General features: G+C 32.4%; 1 protein-coding gene across 1 annotated transcript in view; it reads left to right on the forward strand.

Moving 5' to 3' along the window:
- The first annotated feature begins 8,223 nt into the window (after positions 1 to 8,223).
- LOC117174564 (ceramide glucosyltransferase) overlaps positions 8,224 to 23,355 on the forward strand; it is a 39,095-nt gene continuing 23,963 nt past the window's right edge. The window contains exon 1 of the mRNA XM_033363784.1: positions 8,224 to 9,305. Coding sequence (XP_033219675.1) covers positions 8,224 to 9,305 — 1,082 coding nt within the window. The remainder of the gene's footprint in view (positions 9,306 to 23,355) is intronic.

Genomic DNA, 23,355 nt, shown 5'->3' on the forward strand with positions numbered 1-23,355 from the left:
AAGTACTGAATTTCAAAAACACAGGAAAAGTAATCGTGCGTATTTAAGGAAAGAACACGGATTGTAGGTATATTGTAATATAATGAACTAATTGATAGTTTTATGATCAGAATATGGCGACGGAACCTTGATGGTTCAGCCACAGGCTTTCAAGAAATCTGAGAAATTTTAACGCAATATCAACATTCCTGTGAGATGATTATTATTATTGTGATCGTCCTTTCAAGGCGTGTCATGAAACATTCCAGAATTTAACGCAACGAAGGCTAAATTCTTTGTTATCCCTTCGCTCAGCTTATTTATCAATCACTTTATTGTATTATCGAAAGTTATTCGGCACAGTTCAATTAGAAGATGTTAATCTATTAACCGTATTGAAAAAAATGTACTAAACACAGTTGTAACATGAAGTTATATAATGGCGTTATACTACAAATTAGAGTTCTGAAATTCCCGAGAATTTGAAATTGGGAATATCGTCGAGCATATTTCTGAGTTTATTTGAGAAAATCAAGTGAATTCTACATAATTATACTTAATTGACGGTAAATTCCACAGAATGCTTCCAAATATTCAGCGAGAAGTTAACCACAAAATAATTCCGAAGAATTTAGGTGAATTCAATTGAATATAACTGAGTAAAGGACAACTCCACTAAAAATACTAGTGAATAGAAGCTGCCTATTTGCATAAAACATATAAAATTGGTCAAAAAATGTGTAGCCGGAGTTACTCTAATCTTTGAAATTTATTAATTCACTTCAATACAACTGAATACATTTTTTTTTAATCACAAAAATGTAAAAGTATTCAGAAACAGATATATACCTGATTTCAGTATTGGTTAATCTCTCGATGTTCAGTTATTCCAAGATGAAATTCATCTAAATTGACTCAGTTGAAATAAGTTTAACTGAATTTAATAGAATTCAAATTGAATTCTAGAAAAACTCGAGTGAAGTCAAATGAAGGAAAATAAATTTAATTGTTTGAGTTCAAGTGATTCTATGATAAAAAAACTTTATTTAAACCAAAATTGATATTAAATGTTTTTAATTGAACTCTTGTTTAAGTGAATTAAACTAAATCAAAAAATAATTATAATGAATTCAAGTAGGCTTATTATTAAAGTAAATATGAATAAGTTGATGTAAATTTAACTTACTTTAAGCAAATTCAACTCGGTTCATCTGAGATTAGATGAATGCAGTCGAATTTATCGCAATTAATGTAAATTCTCCCAAATTCAACTGAATATAGAATTCACCTTTAAATTAATTACAATTAAATATGACATTTGATTTAGATTGCAGTCTCGAGTATATTCTCTGTAGAACTCTGCTAAACATGTTCAAATGAAAATATTTCCAAGTCTTGTTATGAATTTAGGACGGCAATTGAAGATATGGACAATTTATGTTTCACAATTTGCGATTGATTAAAACGCCTGCGAACTGAATTAAAATTGACAAAATGGAATATGAAAGAAAGACGAAAAACGCTTAGTGTGTGTGGCACTATCCGAATAGAGATTTATTACGAATGATTAATCCGGTGTGCCCACTTGGAATTGTATTAATACGTTAACGAAGTAAGTGGCCGTTGATAGTATTTTTATAAAGTATAATTTACGTTTTAACCTCATTATTGATTATTATATAGATCCTATATCGATAGAGGAATTTATCATTGTTCACGTTCTACGTTGAAGTAATCTAAAATGCTATTGCAAAATAAAACTAGATACTTTGTTCCTTAAATCAGTGAAAAGAAAAGACAGCGATAAAGACAGAGGAGAAACAATTAGCTACGTACAATTTGTAAATAACATAACGATTAGAAATTGATAGAAGAAGTTATAAAAAAAACATTAACTATGATATTTGTCGTGGGGTATATTTTAAAGTATAAGGAACTAAATATATCAGAGAGAGAAAAAAGTTCTTGTGAAAAGAAATAGGCTCAAGCGTTTAATGAAATTTGTCGCATACGTGTACATATTAATATATGAAAGAGATTCGGAAGCGTAGGTTTTTATGGAGATTACCAACTAAGATTCTAAAAATTGCTGTTGTCGAATGGCAAAGTTTTACTCGCAGAGGCCTGATATTTCATAAGACAATTTTAATATTACCTGTCTAAGGAATTACACTGAACAGATCGCACTTTCCCAAGTATAAAATCCAGAACTTGAAACAGAAAGGAATTTTTCAATGACAAGAAACTTATATTGACTAAATTAAAGGTAGCTATATTTAATTTTAATCGCACGATCAACTTAATTTTACATCACGTTTTTCTTCCTTCGAAAATTAAGGCGGCTGTTATGATTTTTGTTTTAAGGTCTGGAGTAAGTTGAGTGACTCAAGATAGGTTTTTTCAATCATATTAAAAGTTTCTCCATTATCTTCCGATTTACGATCTTCCAATCAGTTTTTTTGACGGTTTTTTTAGAATAGAAATTTTGTGACAGATTTTATAAATGAGATTTACTTTTACAATCGCCAAAGAAGTCTTTTGAGTCATTAGACTAACGGCTTGGGTTAGTTGAAATGTAAAAAAAAGAAACTGACTTAAATATATTTCAGGAATATGTTATAGTTTAATAAATTGTAAGAATACGGTATAAAAAATACTATGATTTAGTATAATTTAATTAACACAACATGTATTATTTTATACACAACTTCATAAATGAGTATATTTACTTTCAGAGAAATAAACACTTTAGGAAAAGAGGAATCGTACTTTATTTTAGGTCTTGCGAATCCTTAAAAATGTTATAATAGTTTTCTCATCAGAAGGAGTACAAAAAAAAATAAAATTGATTAATAATGTCTTCTGTTCGGTGAAAACAGATCCAAAAGTATCGATTTTGGGATTTAAATGTTTTTTTCTCGAAAAGCAGGTTTTTTAAGTTCTAACTTCTGAATAAAGTGTGTATTATAATTAAAACCGAAGAAATTTCCGACTTTTTTGTCATTCTTCTTTGTGTATTATAAAAAAAAAAATGTAACTAGCAACAGTTTTTTTCTAATTTTTAATTTTTCTTATTCACTACTCAAGTTTTACCTGCAAGAAATCGTCATTGTTTTGCCCATAGGTAAAATTTGACGGATTTTAACAGTTGAAAAAGTCAACAGATTATTTTAACCGATTTCAAAAAAAGTGTGGTTACGTCTTTCGGATATTCCAAACGAAAACATTTTTTTCGGCTCAAATTATTCGATTAATTTTTATTCGTCTCTAGCTTATACCCGTGGCTTTACTTATTATTGAAAAGAAAACGAAAAATGTATTTTTAATTTTGTTTATATTTTCTTCTTAACTTATAGCGCCGTGTTTATAAATTATGAAACAATTGTCTATAATCGTTAAGTAGTACGTTTTCAAAATATAAATGAGCTTTGAAAACAAGAAAGACCTACTGAATAATTTAATCAGGGTCTAAAAAACAGGAAATGAGGCAAAAGTCAGTGATTTTGAAGAAGCAACTTTCAAAAGTCAAAGAGCAAAGAATTTCTAGGAGAGGAACTTTAAATACCCGTAAATAATAATAAATTCGCAAAGCTTTTTATTTTGTAGTGCAAATGTTAAAAGAGATTTTAATTCTGAGCTTTCAATATTAATGAATCAGAAAAAACTATTAATTGGTCAAGGAAACTTAAATTAAAATAACACAACATTAATGAATTAAGTTAATGTTAAAATTAAATACTTGAATAATATTTGAAATTGATATCCTTGAACGAATCAATCGCTAAACGCTTTTAAATTTCATTTTCTTCAGAATCAATTCAATTGCATGAATGTTTTTCTAGAATAATTGAAACAGGCCTTTTTCTCATGTGCGATTGGAAATAACGGAAAGGACGAGATCGCGTGACGATACAAAGTTATGTTGTCGGATCGTATGTAATGTGACTGTGCAAATGAGGACGAGCCCTTGACCTAAAATATTTGTAATAATAATTTCTTTCAAAAAAATAGAGGAAGAAATGACAGTCTAGAGGACATTCTAATGGCTTTACTTTAGTTCGTATTTTCATTTACAGCTAATAAAAAAATTTTCTCGGATAAGAGAAAACTATGATGAGAAAATTTTTAATTCATATTAGTTTATATTCCATTTGAAAAGGTTTTAAATAGTTATATCATTTAAATTTACTTGGGCTTATAAATTGGATATCATATTAAATTATTCAGATAAAAAATATTTTGACACGTTTCAATTGAATTGCTAAGTAAAGCTGACGAATATGTGTTGATTGAAACAATTGTAAAAATGTAAATGTTATCGCAGTAACAATTTCAAGAATTTTCTTTATATCTCGATAACACAACATATCGTGTTTTGCAGCAAACTCATCGCTCAAAAATACAAATCACATTGGTGTTTTGCCAGTTGATAAGATAAATGAGTAACATACTCTTATTAAATCGTTATCTTGTTGATAAGAATTCCAAAATCAGATAAATTATTTCCATTGCAGTTTTACTTAACTTCAATAAAGAAGTAACTTTTTTATTAGAGATAAGAGTAGTAATAACAGAGCTCGGATTGTGTGACTTTTTGTAGACAAATGCGACTAATCGACTTTTCCATTTTTTTCAGAAGTTCGCTATACTTAGTTTTAGTTTTAAGCAAAATGAAACTTTTAAAACTGAAATTCTAAAACAGAAAAAGTCTACCTTTTCAGTTGAGAAAATTAAATATTGAATATTTTTTAACTGTAGCCTTATACTCAGAAAAATTTAAATTAATAGCGCTTTAAGTTGAATAGCTTATAATTTCGTGAATCCGTAATCAAAAATCTAATTTTTTCATATCGCAAACCTTAACCGACATTTTGAAGTCCAAAGCGTTTAAAATCGTTTAATTTTAATTTTCATTAGCCTTTGAACTTTTTCCTCAAAAGCCTTTTTTTTAAAGGAATTTCTCTTTTTCGCTGTTTTCAAGAAGTTTTGCATTTTTTTGCGTTTGTTCGCTGAAATGCAAACTGAATTATGAGAAACTCCAACTATTTTTGTCTGAAAGTTTACACTTTTTGCCTAAAAATTCGTTATTTTATTGAAATTTGTTAAAAATTCACTTTGTCGGAAAAAATTAATTCTTTTGGATTAACAATTCTTCTGTTTTTGTTAAAAACTACACTTTTTTGTCGAAAATGTAACTCTTTTATCAAAAATTTGTCTTCGTATTGGAAATTCAACCCTTTGGTTGAAAATTCACATATTTTGTTGAAAATTGATCTGTTTTTGATTGAAAGTCAACCATTTTGGTTACATTTTTTTATTCTACTATTTGGTTTGAAATTCATCTTTCTTGATTAAAAACGTTGTTACTTGTTGAAAATTCAACTTTTTGGGCAGAGAGTTCAACCGTGTTATAAAAAATTGGTATTTCTGGCTTGATAATTAAATTATTTGGTTGATAATGCAACTGACTTTGATTATGGATTTATTGTTTTCTTTAAAAGTTATATTTATTGGTTAAAAATGCAACTACTTTGCTGAAAATTCAATATATTTCGATTTAAAATCTTGGCAATTGAAAGGATTTCATTTTGAATTCAATATTGTATCCATATTAATTTTATTTAATGAATTTCTACATCTACTTTCGATAGTTTAACAATAATTCAGGAAGAACTATTTTAAATCCAGATTAAGAAGTTTCCTACCTGAATGTCGCTTGTTAAAAAATGATTTTACTTTTGAAGTTTGTTTTGATTGTGTGAAGAATATTTGAAAACCAATTTGAAATATCCCGGTAAGAAGAGAGGAATAGTGAAAAATTCATATTTTCAAATTAAATCGAAAGAGTGAGCATTATTTAATTTGTTTGAATCTGCTAATTTTCCATCAGGAGAAGTGCCCAACGAAAGAATAGGTTTACCTCCAAAACCAATTTTTTTCTATTTTCTAAACGATTGACACTTGCGTCATGCAGACGAACATATTTTCCACTTTTTTAATTCCGCTTAATCCGATCAGTGGACACACCTATCATAGTTATTGTTAATTCCATACTTATATGCTGTATTTTCGGATAATTTAATTCCTTCTAATCTACCCACAAAACATGTGCTCTTACATAGTTATATTCCTCCGTGTGTAACGTAAGTTTAAAAATTTCAATTTTTTTGTCAAGGTATTTTTAATTCCATACTTATGTGCTTTATTCTCAATTATTTTAATTCCTTCTAATCTGTCCACAAAATATGTGCATATGCATAGTTTCTATTTGTTTTTGTGGAATATAAGTTTGGAAATTTCAATATTTTGTCTGATATAACGGTGGAGTAATTTTAATTATAATATATTCTCTTGTTTATATAAATTATAGATTTAATAATATAATAAATAATAATAGATTCATTTTATAATGTTGTGCAAGGTAAACAAAATTTATTTATCTTTAAACAAAATTATCAAAATATTCTTTGACAGTACTACAAATTATTTCTATTACCATAATTATTTTATATTCACAACTGAAATTTTGTTGAATCCATTAAAAGGACTAGGTTTTGCGTGTTCAAAGTGACAAAATTCTCTTTCTTTCTATTATTTCTTTTGAATTCCTTCATTTTTTAATTACTCTCAATGAGCTCCCATTAAATTTTTCTAAGTCGATTAAAAAGAATAGCTTCTACTTTTTTTCTACTCTTTGGTGGAACTTTCGATGTAGGAAACTTCGCGTATTAATGGGAGTTCAGATTCTGAATTTTCCTGAATTCTTTTGCAGACTTGTTTTGAAATCCTTTGATATTTTTCTTGTAATTTTATGTGGCTAATGCCACTTTGTTAGGCCTCATTCTATTTTATCCAAACCCTGTAATTACAATTTCAAGAAAACATACTTTGATTATCTTGCTATGAAGATCATAAATTTTCAACTCTTTGAACAAGTTCAAAGGTTTTATTCTAGAAAAATGAGAAATTTCGATATTCTAGACTTTACTTTTAGGCAAATTATTATAAAATGTATTGACCATTTTAAATAATTCGGAATTTCTGAATGTATTCTTACTTAATTATTCAGCAATACTTCTACATATAAAGTAGAATAATAGACCATATGTTTGCTTATTCATCATCACAAAAGAATTTCATGATTTAAGAAATAATTTAAAAATGTTATTCTTAGTGGTGTGCAAAGGTAAAAGTGCAATTTTTTACGTATACAATAAACCTTGTTTAAACCTAGCCTAAAAATAATATGATTTTCATTACTTTAATTCATTTTACAAAACGCTGACCTACAAATTTTAATTATCAACAAAATAAAAATGATTAAGCTACACAAAATCCCATCATTCTATCACATCAGTTTCATATTTCTCGCAGGAAGCGCGCGCACCGTTTTAATTGGTGGAGGGGGTTCGATAAGTTCGAAATGAACGGAGCCACAAATCGACTGCCGGCTCTCCACGAACTCGCACAGTTTGCTGGCATTTGTTGGCCAGTTTTGTTGGCAGAGTATCGTGACGCCTATATCTTTCTCCAGCGTTCATCAACCCCTAAGTGTATGTAAAATTGTGAATGCACTATAATTGAAGTTTCCACCTGCCTCATTGTCATCTCCACAATTCTCGTGCACTGGGTCGAATTTAGCAATCCACGATGTCTCCTCTCAGATATTCTCTTGTGAAAAAAACCGTAAAAAACCATCGATTTCTCGATAATCTCGACGAGTGCTAGTGAATGTGGAAACCGGGTCCAGTTTCAATCAAGGCGACGCGCTTCCAAGTCTCCTTGTTTCTCGTAATCATACATCCGTATACGATATCGCAATTCCTTCCCAGCAAATGTTTCGCACCTCAAAATCCCAAATTCGCAATTAATGTTGTTTTCCCTCCTGTGGATCAATAATGTTAATGTGTTATTGAGTTATTGTGCTTCTGTCAAGTTGGAATAAATGTTCAATAATTAAAAAAATTGTAAACCCCTTCAACGAGATGCTCCGGAGAAGGAAACTTGGAGCCAGGATGAAGCGGCAACGACGCCCAGCCCGATCTCGATAGGGATGACAGGGCTACATAACCCCACCGGCCGGTTAAAAAGTAGCAGCGTTACTTGGATCCTTCGAAATTGAGAGAAATTTTATTCTATTTGATTTACATTGAACGTTAGATACACCGAGGTGATAAAGTATGAATTGAATCCACAGGAAAACAGACATTTCGAAATTTCGTTTTTGAAATTTCATTGAGAAAAATGAACTACATGCTCTGCACCCTATACGGGTTCGCGGTATTCTTCATGGTTTTCTGGTCCTCGATGTGGCTCGTGCACATAATAGCGTTAGTGTCCGGTCGTTGGAAACTGCATCGGAAGGTCGCGCAAGTGCCAACTTACGAAACGCCCTTACCCGGCGTCTCCATAATCAAACCATTAATGGGAGTGGATCCGAATCTTTTTGGAAACCTCGAGACTTTTTTCCTCTTGAATTATCCAGTCTACGAGCTTCTATTTTGTGTCGAGGACGCAACAGACCCAGTTTTGATGCTCGTTAACAAATTAATGGAAAAATATCCTTTGGTGGATGCGAGACTTTTTGTGGGAGGCTGTGGGGTTGGAGTTAACCCCAAAATCAACAACATGCAGCCAGCTTATGAATCATCGAAATATGAGTTGATTCTGATAAGTGACAGTGGGATTAGAATGAAGGAAGACACTTTATTGGACATGGTTAATTATATGACAGAGAAAGTGGCACTGGTTCACCAGATGCCGTTTACGTGTGACAGGGAAGGCTTCGCTTCTGTGTATGAAAAAATATATTTTGGAACAGTGCAATCTAGAATGTACTTGGCGGCTGATTTATTGAGGATAAATTGTCATACGGGGATGAGCGCCCTGTTGAGGAAGGCGCCGTTGGAGGAAGTTGGGGGGTTGAAGACTTTTGGAGTTTATCTGGCGGAGGACTTCTTTTATGCGAAAAGTTTGACAGATAGAGGGTGGAGGATTACAGTGTGTTCGCATCCAGCTATGCAAAATAGTGGGCATTGTGAAGTTGAAAGTTTTCAAGCAAGGTTGAGAAGATGGGCGAAACTCAGGGTGGCGATGCTTCCAACGACTATAGTGCTGGAGCCCCTCAGCGAGTGTTTACTTTTGGGCGCTTGCGCCTCCTGGGCAGCTAGTGTGCTTTTTGAATGGGACTCTCTAGTTTTTTACCTGGTGCACATACTTTTGTGGTTTATGTTTGACTGGACAATGTTGTGTGTCGTGCAGAATGGACCACTTCCGTTCAACAAGCTGGAATTTATGTGTGGGTGGCTGCTTAGTGAAACGACAAGGTAGATTGAAATTGATATCCTTTTTACCTTTTGCATGTCGGATTTTCTTCTTGGCAATTTTTGCACGTTTTAGTTAAAGGTGAAATGTTGACGAAACTCGGATGTGGTTTATCTGATCTCTAGTTTATCTGCAAAGAAAATACAAGTCTAAAGGGATAAGTAGTACAACATTTCTGGTGTTTGGATAATGGTTAAGCTGGTTAATGTGTCAAACAGTAAGCAGTGGCAAGAAAACGGATTGCCAATAAAAAAAAGTAACAGAGGTTCAAATTGAAAACGATCATAAAGAAATGCATGATTTGTTATTGAAAATATTAATTTGCATGCATGTCGCCCCAATATTTCTTAAAATCCACACAAAAACAAATGCCTTTTTTTTGCCAAATTATATTTTGAGTTTTCGCAAGGGCCATGAAGTTTAACCTATTTCCCATAATAAAATTGGAGGTTTCTGTAAATTTGATTCCGAATCGTTAATATTACGCAAATCAAGCTGCATCTCTACATTTATTTTCGCGATTAACCATAGAATACGAGTAAAAAATTACATTTGGAATATCACCCCCATAAGTCTGTTTTGTAGGGTTCTAAAAAACGCCATAAGTGAAAAATTGAGTTTTGCGAGTTTTTGGCGCGTATTATGATTTTTTGTAAGTTTTAAAATAAAAATCGTTTTCAACTTTTCAGTTGTAGAGATAGGCAACAATCAATTATATTTAACAGAAGTACTTATTTAAATCATTTATTGTTATTTACAATAATATTCTCTTAGAATAATGCGAAAAAATGTCAGATTCTTCTAAAATTTTCTACTTTCGGCCCAGTTTTCAATTAAAGTGAGGTAATAATTCAATTTAACCAAAATAATTTTTTAAACACTTTCTTATTTATTCTTATTATTATCAACTCTCTGCTCACATGTTCAGTTAGACTAAGATAATAATTAATGCAATTTAACAAACATTGTTTAAACAAATTATTATTGTTTATAACTATATTGTTCTATATCAATGCTAGAGAGTTGGGATTTTCTTTAGATTTTTTTTTACCAATTTAGTAGCGAGGTATAATTTCATAAAAAATCAACAAACCTATTTGTTTGAACACATTATTAAAATAATAATATAATTGTTGACTATGAAGTAGCCGGGCCTTTTTCAAGTTTGAGTGGCACTTTTTGTAAAATATATATTATTTAACTTTCTCTTATAGCTAAGTATTGAAAAACTTTTTAATTGAATTATCATTGCTATTTATAATTGCCTCTAGTTTATTATTTTATGTTTGAATCGAATTTAATTAAATTAAAAATTGATTCTTGTTAACAAAATCTTGCACGAAATTTAGTTGCAATTTTATTTTTATATTTAAATGAACTTGTATCCAATTCAGGAAAAATATTACTTCTGTCTGTCACTTTTAACATATGGAATAGATCGATTAATAATTTATTGTTTCACCTTGAGGGTATACTCCATAGTTCTCTAGTCTTAGACATTGATATTAACTGGTATAATTTTTAAGACTTGCAATTTTTAATTATACATACAAATTTGTAAATAAAAATTAATTTAACTATTTTTCAATCAAAATCTTCAAAAAATAATGCAATTTTACATTGATGCGTGTGTACACTATATTTTTCGGGACACGGTGTTTAGGTAACAGGCGAATTTTCGAGATTTTTAAGACTTTAAAAAAATCTGAAAAATGCAGGGACTTCTCGAAGTGTGTGCTTCATGTCTCGGTAGTTGCCAAATTCAAAAGTTTTAAACCGATGTTAACAAAAATTGAAATACATTACAAATATTGGAGGGAAATTTGAATATGAAATTTCGACTGTTCCTTTAAGGGCCCAGTCTACACATGAGGGGTTAAAAAACAATGATTTAATTTGACAAGCGTTTGATATTGAAAATTTTCGTAATGTTAAGTGTTCAAGATATTCTTATGCTTTAACAAGAATAAATGAAAATGAAATATAGCTATTTCACCTCAAAATTCAGTAATCTTTAAAATAGTTTTTCGTAAATGGCTAGAATTGTTATTAAATGTTGCGTCGTTTCCCCCCTTCTTTAGATGTTTCTGATTAATAGGGGCCAATATAGCACGTGTAAAAGGCCGACATAGTTGTCCTTTTGGACCAATTTTAAATTCTCAAATTCCTTTTTCTGCATGCGTCAGGAGAGTGAATGTCAAAATTTTGAAACTTCGCTAAATGAAATTGGAAAATCTTCTCTTTAAAATGAGTTCAAGATCATAATGAAACATTTACTAGCTCTTGAAATATTATGAAATATATGTTAGCATGCCTAAGGTGAAAATCGAGGTTCATTAAGCTAGCACCTTCACAATCAAATGTTGTGATTTTTCATAGCTCAGAATTTTGCGCTTTTTTGGGTACCAATTACAATTTTTGGACTCTTCACTTTTTTTAAAAGTCAATCTTCTTCCTAAAATCATAAACATTCAATTCCACCCGAATTTTGGGCTCCTGAAGTCAGCAAAAAATTCTCCAACACAACCCTTAAGTTCCAAAATCAACCCCCTTTAACAAAGATATACCTAAAAGTGCACCCATTTTTGCGCCCGCGAATTCGGACTTCCAATCTATACTAAAAGTTATTTTATTATGAGACATTAATCGTCTGAAAGTTTCAGATTGGTCTGCATTTTTTTTATGATAAGAGGAATCAAATTTTTCTCTTTGCTTTACCTGTCAGTAGTTATTTGAATCTTTTCAGGTGGATTATTCCTAATCTATAACTGATTTCGAAAAATGTTCAAGATAAAAGTTAAATCTCTAACTGATAATTGATTAATGGTGACCTTACTATGACTGAGAATTGAGGTCAAAGTCAATTAGATACAAAATAAACAATTCAACTTATATATTGATTTTTGACCCTAAAAATGTTATTCGGGGTTTATTTGGCTGACGAATGAAGAATTTCATCTAACTGCACTTCCAAATTATAGATAATTTTAATCATCCTCCACGATTTAGATTGAATTGCCACAGGTCGTCATATTTGATGGAAACTTAGTGCTTGCGCATAAAAGGAAGAGGGGTTTATTCTTGCTGTTATTAGCTGTAACTTTTCTAAAGATCTTATTGTTTCCCTCTTGCGACTCTTCTGAATAACAACCGAATGGTAGCTCAAAAGATTGAATTATGTCACTTCCGTGAATAAGCAGCTTATGTACTGATGGTGGCATTTTATACCAAGCATAAAGATTTATACAAAGATCAGCGGTTTCCAAACAGTAAGTCTTCAATTTCGCACAATTAACTATCCTTCCGCACGTTATAACTTGTAATATATCGTAGAATCTGGTGATCAGATCTTGATCCAAACCGGTTATTTTAGCAACCGATTTAGCTTTCCCAAAAAGGAACGGGCAACATTTCCGGTATTTGTTGTTCCATAACCCTGCTTCACCACATCAACTGTTAAACCCAGTTTGGATCTTAATTGTATCTGAATACGTTCCTTTCTTGATTTTTTCATTTCCTTTTCTTCCTTTTTTCTTTGCGGAAAACTTTTTAAGATCCATATTGTAGGAAACATGTAACAAATATTCCAGAAGACGAATCCAGGCATGCAACGTCGAGAGACCAAATTTATAATGTGCCTCATTGCATGGAATTTTAGCTACATATGTTAAGTTGTTAACATGTTTTGATCCAACTCCACAAATATTGCAGCGAGAAGATGCTTTCTGTCCAGTTAGAATATTACATACCTTTCCGTCAATCATCGTACACTTGAAGTCAAAGCTGATATCAGAACTCATTCAACTGATACCAGTGGAATAGGTAAGAACTTTTTCCAGCAGCTTTATGTGATAGTTGTACGCTTTCTTCGTCCAAGTAATATCATCATCTGCTTTTAAATGAAAAGGGACGAAGGAAATAAAAAAGAAAGATTTATCCGTGAAAAGGCTCTTGTGATAGCTGATGTTTTCTTCACTCTCAGAATCACTGTTATAAGATTCATCGTTTGTATCCACATCATCACTCTTCTTTGACTACTTTTGCCGTGTCATCTGATGCACAGAAGCACCGTCCATACCCCACTTTCCAAAGAGCACTAGTTTTTTACCAAAAAGATTAGCGAGATCATCTTTTTCCATTTGCAACAAGATTCGCTTAACTGTATGACCCAGTAAACTTATGAAATGGACACTTGCTCCTAAATTAGATGTCTCTATATGCTCACCGTTTCCTGGATAACAAGGTTTTTTCGCTTCGGAGATTTTTAAATACGGCGGATATGAATCATTGCCAGTTATTTCTTCATTGCACTTTGTTAGCTTTTCGTATTTCCTCTTCGACAGACCTAAATCCACGTACATCGCTAAGGTTCTTTGCAATTTATTGTCGTCAACATTTTCCTTACGAAACTGTGTCCCAGATTCGCAATCGGACTCATTTTTGATCAATGAAAGTGCTTTGGATAATTCTTCCTTACTATAATTTGAAGCAAGTTCTTGGACGCGCTTTTTCTTCGTCTTTTCGGATCCATCTTCAGATGATAATCGTGGTCTTCCTCTCTTTAGAACATAAGTTAAACCTTTTTGTTTGTATAGGTGGGCAAGGAAAAGGTACCTTGAATTCTGCTTCTAAGAATGCAGCATGATTTTGTACAAACAATGCTTTTTTCCTACAGAAACTTTTCTATTTTCTATTACACAAAGGCATAAAAGAGTCGTCAACCAATTTTTTTCTTATAACCATTAACTGACTTTCATAAAGAGAAGACGTAGCATTAATATTATCCAAAATCAAATCTACTTTGTTACATTTTGATTGTGGATCCCTATTCCAAATGATGTCACATAAGTGTTGATTTTTTATTCTGTATTCCATGTTAAAAAATACTTCGAAGGATTCCCTCAATATTTCCGTAGAAACACGCAGTCTATTTGTGAACGTCTTCCATGAAGCAAAATAAAACAAATGCAGAAAAACAAATCAACGACTGAAAGTAGCTCCTGCTACAGTCAACTGTTTTTAGGTATAGTTGATACCAAAAATAATTTATTTGTAGCTGCAGCAACTTCAAGTCGTTCCTGATTTTGTTTGCTTCATTTGTTTTATTTTATTTCAAGAAAGATTTATTTGCAAGCAGTCTTTGCCAAGACATTTTCAGTTCATTCTGAAAAAAAATCTAGCCTATTAAAAAAATCGTAAAAATGTGCATTTGTTCATAAATTTTTTAAAAATAATTACCAGTTTCTGTCACTTTTAAAAATATGTCAGCAAAGAGTCTTTTACAAGACATTTTGCATTAAATCCGCAAAAAAAATCAGAGCTATTCATGAAAAAATAGTCAAAATGTGCTTTTTTTTTATAAAAATTGTTTAAATAATTGGCAATTATTATCTATTCCTAACTTATTGAAAGCGCACATCATTATCTGTGATACTTTATACAAAAGCTATGGGTTAAAATTATCTAATCATTGTGAATCTCGAAAAAATGACTTTTGTGAAATAATTTGTTTATAACATTGTTAACAATTTTTGTAGTAACCCTAATCCACTAGAAATTATTTTTAGTTACTTATTTAATTGATTTATGACATTTTTTAATGAATTTGAAAGTCTTAGAAAAAATGGTATCACGGAAAAGTTTAGCAACAAAAAGTTGTAACTTTGTTGTTCAATAAAAAATTTACGTTAAGTCGAATTAAAATATCCGCAGTTACTTGTTATAACTGGAAGTCTTACGGTCATTTCTAAAAAAAACATCAAAATCCGTTAAGAATTGCACTGTCGGTCGATTTTTGTCCAAAAAAGGTGCTTTTTCCCACTATGCGGCGTCGCCATAACTTCAGCTCGCTGACGTCAGCCATACATTTACGATATAAATAACTATTCTTTTATTCTTATAGGCTCTGAATGATACTTTTCGAAGCAGATATGGATTTTGGATAACATTCTATATAGGTCAGAATTATTTCAGAACTTTTTCATTTTTCAATCTTCTTATATACTACAAAAAGTACGTCTTCTCATAAGACTACGTGTTATGTTCAATCATTGATTTCTCGACTATGAAGCTCTGAAAGGTTCCAACATTTTAAACAGAGCTTCAGTGCATTTTCATACAACTGTCATCCAAATATCAAACGATTCTCATTTATAATTCTATTACCGAGGGTTCTCCCTTGAGTAATTTAAATGGAAATGAAATTATATAATTTTTTCTTTGAAAATTTTCCCTTTCTTTAAGCTATTCTTATACAAATTTAATTATTGTACTTTAGAAAGCAAGGTAAAATGTGAAAATAATTTTTTAACGATTTGCAGACTATATTTTTAATTATTTAGTAATGAACAGTCACAGTCTTATTGTATACATACAATGAAACTTGAAATCAGTATTACACATTTGACTTGTTTTATTCATTAAAATTTATTATCATAAAATGTAGGCTATCCCCTAGTAGGGGATATCTTTAAACTGAAAGTATAAAATGAATAATCGCAATACTTAAAAAATTACCCTGAATTACTCAATGTTTAGTAATTGTAGATTCTACTGAATGAAACCTTGCGTTACAATTTTTTTGGATTGTATTATTTATACAAATAATTATTATGAAATTATTTCATGCATTTGGGGGCATTCTCCGTGATACATTTTTCAGGAACTTCTGACCCCCCCCCCCCTGCGTGATGCTTTTCCATTGCTCCCAACCTGGATAATGATACTCCCCCCTCCGATCCCTTAATGTATAACGTATTTTGTAAATGACCCCCTTTCAACCCCGTAAAAATGTTCCCTGGCTGCGATTTTTCTCATTTTTGGATATGTTGTTAGGGGTGTTCAAAGACACATTTTAAAACCGGTGTCGATGGGCACCGGCAATTCGTGCAATTTTCACGATTTTTTTTTTCGTTAAAGGTGATGGTTTTTCTACCCTCAAAAGTTTTTCCTGGCTGCAATTTTCTTTATTTTTAGATATGTTCTTCGGGATGTCCAAAGACGCATTTTAGGACCGAGATAAATGGGTACTCTCAATCAGGATGAATGTAAATGAATATTATGCGTAAGTGTGGGTGGCAGCCCTTGGGGGTAGTTTAGATCAATGAAGGTGTTTGCCTTGAGTTGGTTTTAACCCCGAATATCATTTAAACTGGTTTTGCACTGTTTTTAATCATAATTAATTTTTAAAAATCATCGACGAAGTAGCGCAGATTTAGCGCAGGATTTGAAGCTCATGTGGCACAGCTATGTTTTTTTGGGAGACGAAATCCAGCTAAACGTTTAGCTGGGAAAGCTAGACCCTTTTTTCAGTGTATGCAAAAGCATAGTCTTTAGAAATTATTCTTCAGGTTGCTCAAGTAATAATCGTGAAACTTTAAGTAGTAAAAGACACTTTCTTCTTGCGAACATACATTTTTATTAGTGGAATTAATAGCATAGTATTAGTTGCAGTGTTTGAAATGTTAGGCATTGAAAGAGTATTAGATACATCGTCACGAAGAAAATACCCAGGTTATATATCCTATCAGATGTGTGTGTGTGTGTGTGATGACCTTGTTTGGTCCAGTGTACGGACGTTTGAGTCAGTTTTTAGCTGTTCCGAGGTGCATAAAAATATGAGAGCTTGATTTTAGGTACCTTATGGAAACATGATATCTTTTTGCATTTATGACTCACATGAGCTCTCAAGAACAAATTCTCCAATAATGCACAGCGTATTGCAGTACAGAAATTCAGCATGAGATGAACCGATCAGCATGATATTTGATCTAAGATCAAGTAACACGGTAGATAACGATCGTGACCAATACTGTGTAGAGTGGTACATTACCTTGAGGCAACGATGCCAGCGCTCGATCATACCGTTCGAAGATGGGAGGTATGCCGTGGTTCGAATTCTGTAACATCTCTAAGTTGGAATAAATCTGTAAAGAGCTGCGATTCAAATTAACTACCTTGAGCGTTGGTCAAGGTCTCAGGAGCGCCATATCGAGAGATCTAATGCTTTTCGAACGCTTGACATACCGTTAAGACTTCAATAACTTTGAGAGTAATGGCCCCTGGCTATCGCGAAAGACGACCAATCATTGTCCAGCAGCATTTGTAACCTCCGCCGTCGGGGAGTGGACCAACAATGTCCATATGGATGTCCGTACTGAAAATTCCTGTATAGGAACTAGATAGGATCCTACAAAGAAACCTATGTTTCACCTATAGGAAAGGGCATAGAATCCTATATAGGTGCCTGTATAGGACACTCCCTAATATGGTACCTGTAGGTGCCATAGAATAGTACTGCGCATCTGGATATGGTCCCATACAGAAACATATACAGGAACCTATATAGGATCCTTTATAGGGCCCTATGTCATTTCCTGTAAGTTGTACCTACAGGTGAAATAGGTATAGGATATAGGTTACTATATAGTTACTAAATAGTTACAAATTCGGAGGGTGCGAAATGACTTCTTGAGCTTCTGAGCTCTCTAAATCTGAATTAGTGAAATTCCATTGTTTGATAGTGAAATTTCACTAATTGAATTAGCGAGAAGTAGGTCACTACGATTCAGTGAAAAACTACTAATTCAATTAGTGAAAATATTTTACTAAATCAATTAGTGGAAATTCACTAATTACACAGTGAAATAATATATTTGCTGGAGTCAACCAATAACCCCAACAGTAAACTATATTACAAGACAAGTTATAGAAGTAAACTATAATGTATATTTAAAAATTAAATCAATTTATGTTGATACTGTACTTACTAAAGAAAAATCTTAATTCAGCTTGCCATGTATTTTCATAAAAATGAATGTAAAGCTGAATCTCATAACCTCAAAACGAACACAGCGCTCATGTTCTATAGCAAATGTTTTCGTCTCGATATACATATCGCCACATAATGAGGAGACTCTTCGCTAGGAAACTACACGAAAGTATAATAAACTGGAAAATATTACTAACCTGTGTTATAAAATTTTTTTACGTTCATAGAAGGAAAAATGATGCAAGCTGACAAATGTAAACTATGCAAACGAGACGTCAGCGCGGGTTAGCTTGAGTCCACCATTAGCCGCGATCACATGATCACGGCTTCGATCTCAACTTCACTAATTAAATAGTAAATTAAACTACTAAATAGTAGTGACATAAAATCCTCTAATTGGAAATAGTGAAAATATCGCTATTTTTACAGCAGAAGACCACTTATTCAATAGTGAAAAACCAAAAAATCACTATTTCAGCAGTGAATCATTCAATCACTAATTCAATTAGTGAATTTTTCACTTTCAAATTTAGAGAGCGAGTTCAATAAGAATCCACTCGGTGGGTAATCGTATCGGTTATACTTTCGAGAGAGAATCTGCAACGCCATTACCTGCAACCAAAAGATATTCGATTCGAGTATTGTACTCAGAGATGAGCGCAAGTTGCGTTTGCTAACGCAAAGATGCTTTTCCGAACTTTGAGTGAAAGTCTAGATTAAAGGCTTGTGATCAATGATCACCTTGAAGTCTTGACCTTCAAGAAAATGTCACACTTGTCGTCATCAGATGAAGGGTGTGCAAGAAGGGACGCGTTGACAAGATAGTTTTTTCTCTTAGTCATCGCTAGAGCTGCGTGAGAGTGCTTGCACCTGAACAGCTTGAAGTGGGCTGCGTTGATAAAAATTAACCAAGCTTAGAAACCTACAAAGCTCTACAATGGTGCGTAGCTTGGGAAATTGTGCGATTGCTTGTTTCTTTTCAGTGCTGGTTTGAAACCGTCTTAGTTATGACTCAGAACTTCAAGTTCGGATTTGTCGAATTGGCACTTGCTAATATCTAGGCGAAACGCGAAATCTTTCAGCCGTTGACAAACTATCTTGACATGTTTCTCGCATTCCTCCTCGTTTATACGAGAATATCATCGGCGTATGCGGAAACGAATTTGAGATCGCCTGAGGCACGATAAATGTACCTTTTGAAGGATTGGCCTGCATTGCGTAATCTGAAGCTCATAACAGTATATTCAAACATCCCGGACGGTATAATTGCAGCCGTTTTCGGTATATCTTCGCGTGCTATCGGAATTCGGTGATGGGCCTTTAATCTAATTTTGCGAAAACTGATTTTCCGTGCAAGTTTGTTGGAAAAATTCCCACCCCTTACCTCCTTTTTGGGAGCCATATGTCGGAAAATTGCAGAGACAAGAAATATGGCAATCGGGAGGCCCTTAGTCTCGAAGGGATGCTTAACATCACGCACAACAAAGTCAGAAGATTGAGAGACTCTTGTGATCTCTGAAAAACAAGATAACATTTTTGAGATAACCTAAAGAAATACATCTAGTAGTAGTGTCTTCCAACCTAGATTAGTGCAGAAATGGAACTGAGCGATAGTATGCAATAGTTATGACCTAGGCTACGTGAAATTTCCAAGAACAATCGCAACGAAGTCTGAGATTAGACGAAATTCGCGATCACGGATGTGAAGACGTTTGGAGGTGACTTCACCTGAACCCATCGCCTCCACGTGTAGAGGCTCGTTTAGTTTGGTTGATGATATTGGTTCCAGAGTCCATGTGCACGGTTACTGACACCGATGAGTCTTCACCGAATTCGCAATGGTAGAAACGGAGGCTTTGTGAGTGATGGCATATATTCCGATTTTGGAAATTTAAACGCTCAAGTCCACGATCGCGTACCCTGCTGAAATGAGTTTGCTTAAGCTGCTTCATCAGAAAACTTCTCTACCTGCTCGGTTAAGCGATTTACTTTTATTTCCAGATTTTCTGACCATGTTTCCAGAAGCAAGAGTAGCAACATTACGTTGATGTGGCAATATACCGGAAGCTATGGATGAAATATGAAAGTTATCAGGCGGAGTTCTGCTGATTTGAATAAAACCTTTTGCATTGTGTTGCTAAAGATGTGTGATGAAAAGTAAAAAAAAATATTTCCGCTATTTGTTATTTCTTTTTTTAAACAAAGAATTTCGAAAAATGAATTTTAAAATTACATACTCAGAAAGTATGACCCGCAGAGGATACATATATACCGGCCTTCTTATTGTAAATTGTGAGAACTATTTGTCTGTAAACATTTCCGGTTCACTTTTTTCAAAATAAATGCTAAAAAAAACTTTTTTTAGGAGTGTTTTTTGTAGGAAGCCCGAGAGGTATGCCATGACAGAAAAATATGGCGACAAATAGTTTATAAAAATAGTGTCAATGGAGTGAATGACACCTTTTAACAGAAGAACTTGGATACTAATGGGCCCGAGTGGAGAGCTTCGCTTGATGACTGTGTGAGGTTCTTCACTTAGGGCGATCGCTAAAGAGATTGATCAGAAACCTGGGTCGGAGCAGATTTGCAGAACGAGCGTGTTACTTAAATAAAAAGAACGGGAATTCTAGATCAATCTAAAAATCTGTACCCCTCCCCCACATTAACCCCTTCCTAACCGGGTAAGACATGCTTACCGCGAAAGGGAAATGGCTTAATGGTATTATAATAAAAATAACCAATGACTTAAAGAATATGTATGGCAAATATTTATAATTTTAAAAAAATGTTAAAAAAAGTTTGGCCGCAATGTTGATTTTGTTTACCCTCCAATTTATAAAAAGCAACTCCAATATATATACACGCTATTTTCGTGGCTTTAGGATTTGATTTGTTTCGGTAATTCAAGATGAAAATCGATTTGTCGAAATTTTTTGTTTAAACAAATAAATAACAATTAGCGAATAAATATATATTTTTTAAACATGTTATTACACATCTTTAACAACAGAATGAAAAAGCATTCAAATCGGTGGAACGCTGCCTGGATTCAGAATGTCAGAAAAAACTTCGCCTTTCAGTAATTGATGAAGGCGAATTTTAGGAGAAACAGAGAACCCAGATATAGTTCGATTTTTAGTCCGTGGTAATTATCCGCAGGAGTCAGCAAAGTCAATAGAAAATCGATAATGTGTGCAACAATTTCAAAATCAAGGTTTGCCAGGACATAATCAGCTTTCCTTCTGTCCATCTTTATGGAGGACATATCATGTTACATGTGGCAAGTCACACCTGCGGCATGTCACAACTTCGGCATCTCTATCTAGCGGCTTGTTTCCCGCGCGGCATTTCTACCGACGAAATTGTCATTTTTGCGGCATCTCTCACTGCACCCCTCTGACTGGTCACAAAAGTCATGTAAAGTCACACCCCTACCCCTTTTCCAACATTTGGTGGGCGGTGGAAAGTCATCCCTGTCATTGGCCATCTAAATAAAAAATGACAATTTCATTGTGATAAATTCCGCAAGGGAGAGATGCCGCAGGTGTGACATGCCGCATGTGACAACATCCACACTAGGCTAGTCCAAAAATGAATTGGAATTTTTGTCTGGTTAATTCTGAACCAATATATTTAGATTATTACATTCTCCAAATAGGAAAAGAAACAATCCCAAAAATCTATACATTTCTAAAATTGCTAATAGTTGAAACATTCTTTATGTAAAATTTGTGTTAATAGCATCATTCCTTTCAAGAAATTCAAGAAGTTTCTTAAAGTTTTTTTTAAATCTATTTAAAATTTCCGAACGCCCCATGTACACTGGGAATGAAGATTACTTGATTAAAAGAAATATAGTACTGAATACATCCAATCAAATATTGTTTTGACCGAAGATAATTCTTATTTCAAGAAATATTGTTTTTCAAATTAAAACACACTTTTGCTATGAGCAACATTTCTTTGGATCATAAAATTATTTGGTTGGACGTATTCAGTACTGCATTTCTTTGAACCAAATAATCTTTTTTCAATGTAGTTTCATACGTATTGCCCATAAGACGAAGACTCGATATGAAGCTATACATTTCTATTCACAACTACCCATAGCATAAAAATAAATAATTACTTTTTAACTATCACCCTCATAAGACTGCTTTGTAGGGTTCCGAAAAACTATGTAAGTGAAAAATTATGTTTTGTGTTTTTTGGCGATAATTGTAATTTTTTGCGGTTTTTAAATACAAAATATTTCTAACACGTAAAATTCTATTTTATACTGATAATTAGATGTTTATATCGTTATTAAAAACAGTTCATTAATGTTTTTTTGCAATTTTCTGTTAGAATAGAGTAAGAAAGTCACAGTTTTTTCCCAATTTGAACTTGATTTCACTTTTTAAGTTAGAGCAAGACAATAATCAATTTAAATTAAAAAATAATTGTTTAAACAATTTATTATTGTTCATAACAATATTCTTTTGGAATACTTTTAGAGAGTTGCAGTTTTTTCTGAAATTTTCTACTTTTTCTCCACTTTTTAATTATAGTGAGGTAATAATTAATTCTACTTGGCAAGATAATTGTTGAAATAAACTATTATTATTTTTAATAATAGTCTTTGAAATAATGCGAGAACGTTGCAGTATTTTCTGAAGCTTTTAACTTTTCGCATGTTGTGAGTTAATAATGAATTTTCAATTCAATCAATATAATTGTTTAAACAAATTATTATTATTTATATCTATCTTCTCTTATAGTAATGCCAGAATGTTGCGGTTTTCTGACATGTTGTACTTTTTGTCCACTTTTTACTTACTGAATGGGTTAATAATAATATTCGTTTAAACAATTATATTTGTTAAATTTTATTAACTATTAACAATTAACACACTCTAAAAGAAAAGTTGACAAAAAGCTGAAAATTTTAGAAAATGCCAACACTTTCCAGAATTACTCTAAGAGAAGATAGTTATAAATAATAATAAATAGTTTAAAGAATTATGTCTTTTAATTTGCTTTCATTATTAACTCACTCTAAACGAAAAATGGACAAAAACTTAAATACTTCGGAAAAAACCCGCAACTTTCTAGCATTATTCTAAGAGAATATTGTTATAAACAATATTAAATTGCTCAAACAACGTATGTAACAATCTAATTATTAGTTTAAAGTAGTATATTATGTATTAGAAAAAATTTTCAATTATAAAATTCTGAATAAAATGTACAAAAACGTCTTTTTTTCTTATGGGAAATATGTGTCAAACTGCATACGGCTT

The sequence above is a fragment of the Belonocnema kinseyi genome, chromosome 6 (genome assembly GCF_010883055.1).
Source record: "Belonocnema kinseyi isolate 2016_QV_RU_SX_M_011 chromosome 6, B_treatae_v1, whole genome shotgun sequence".
Taxonomy (NCBI): domain Eukaryota; kingdom Metazoa; phylum Arthropoda; class Insecta; order Hymenoptera; family Cynipidae; genus Belonocnema; species Belonocnema kinseyi.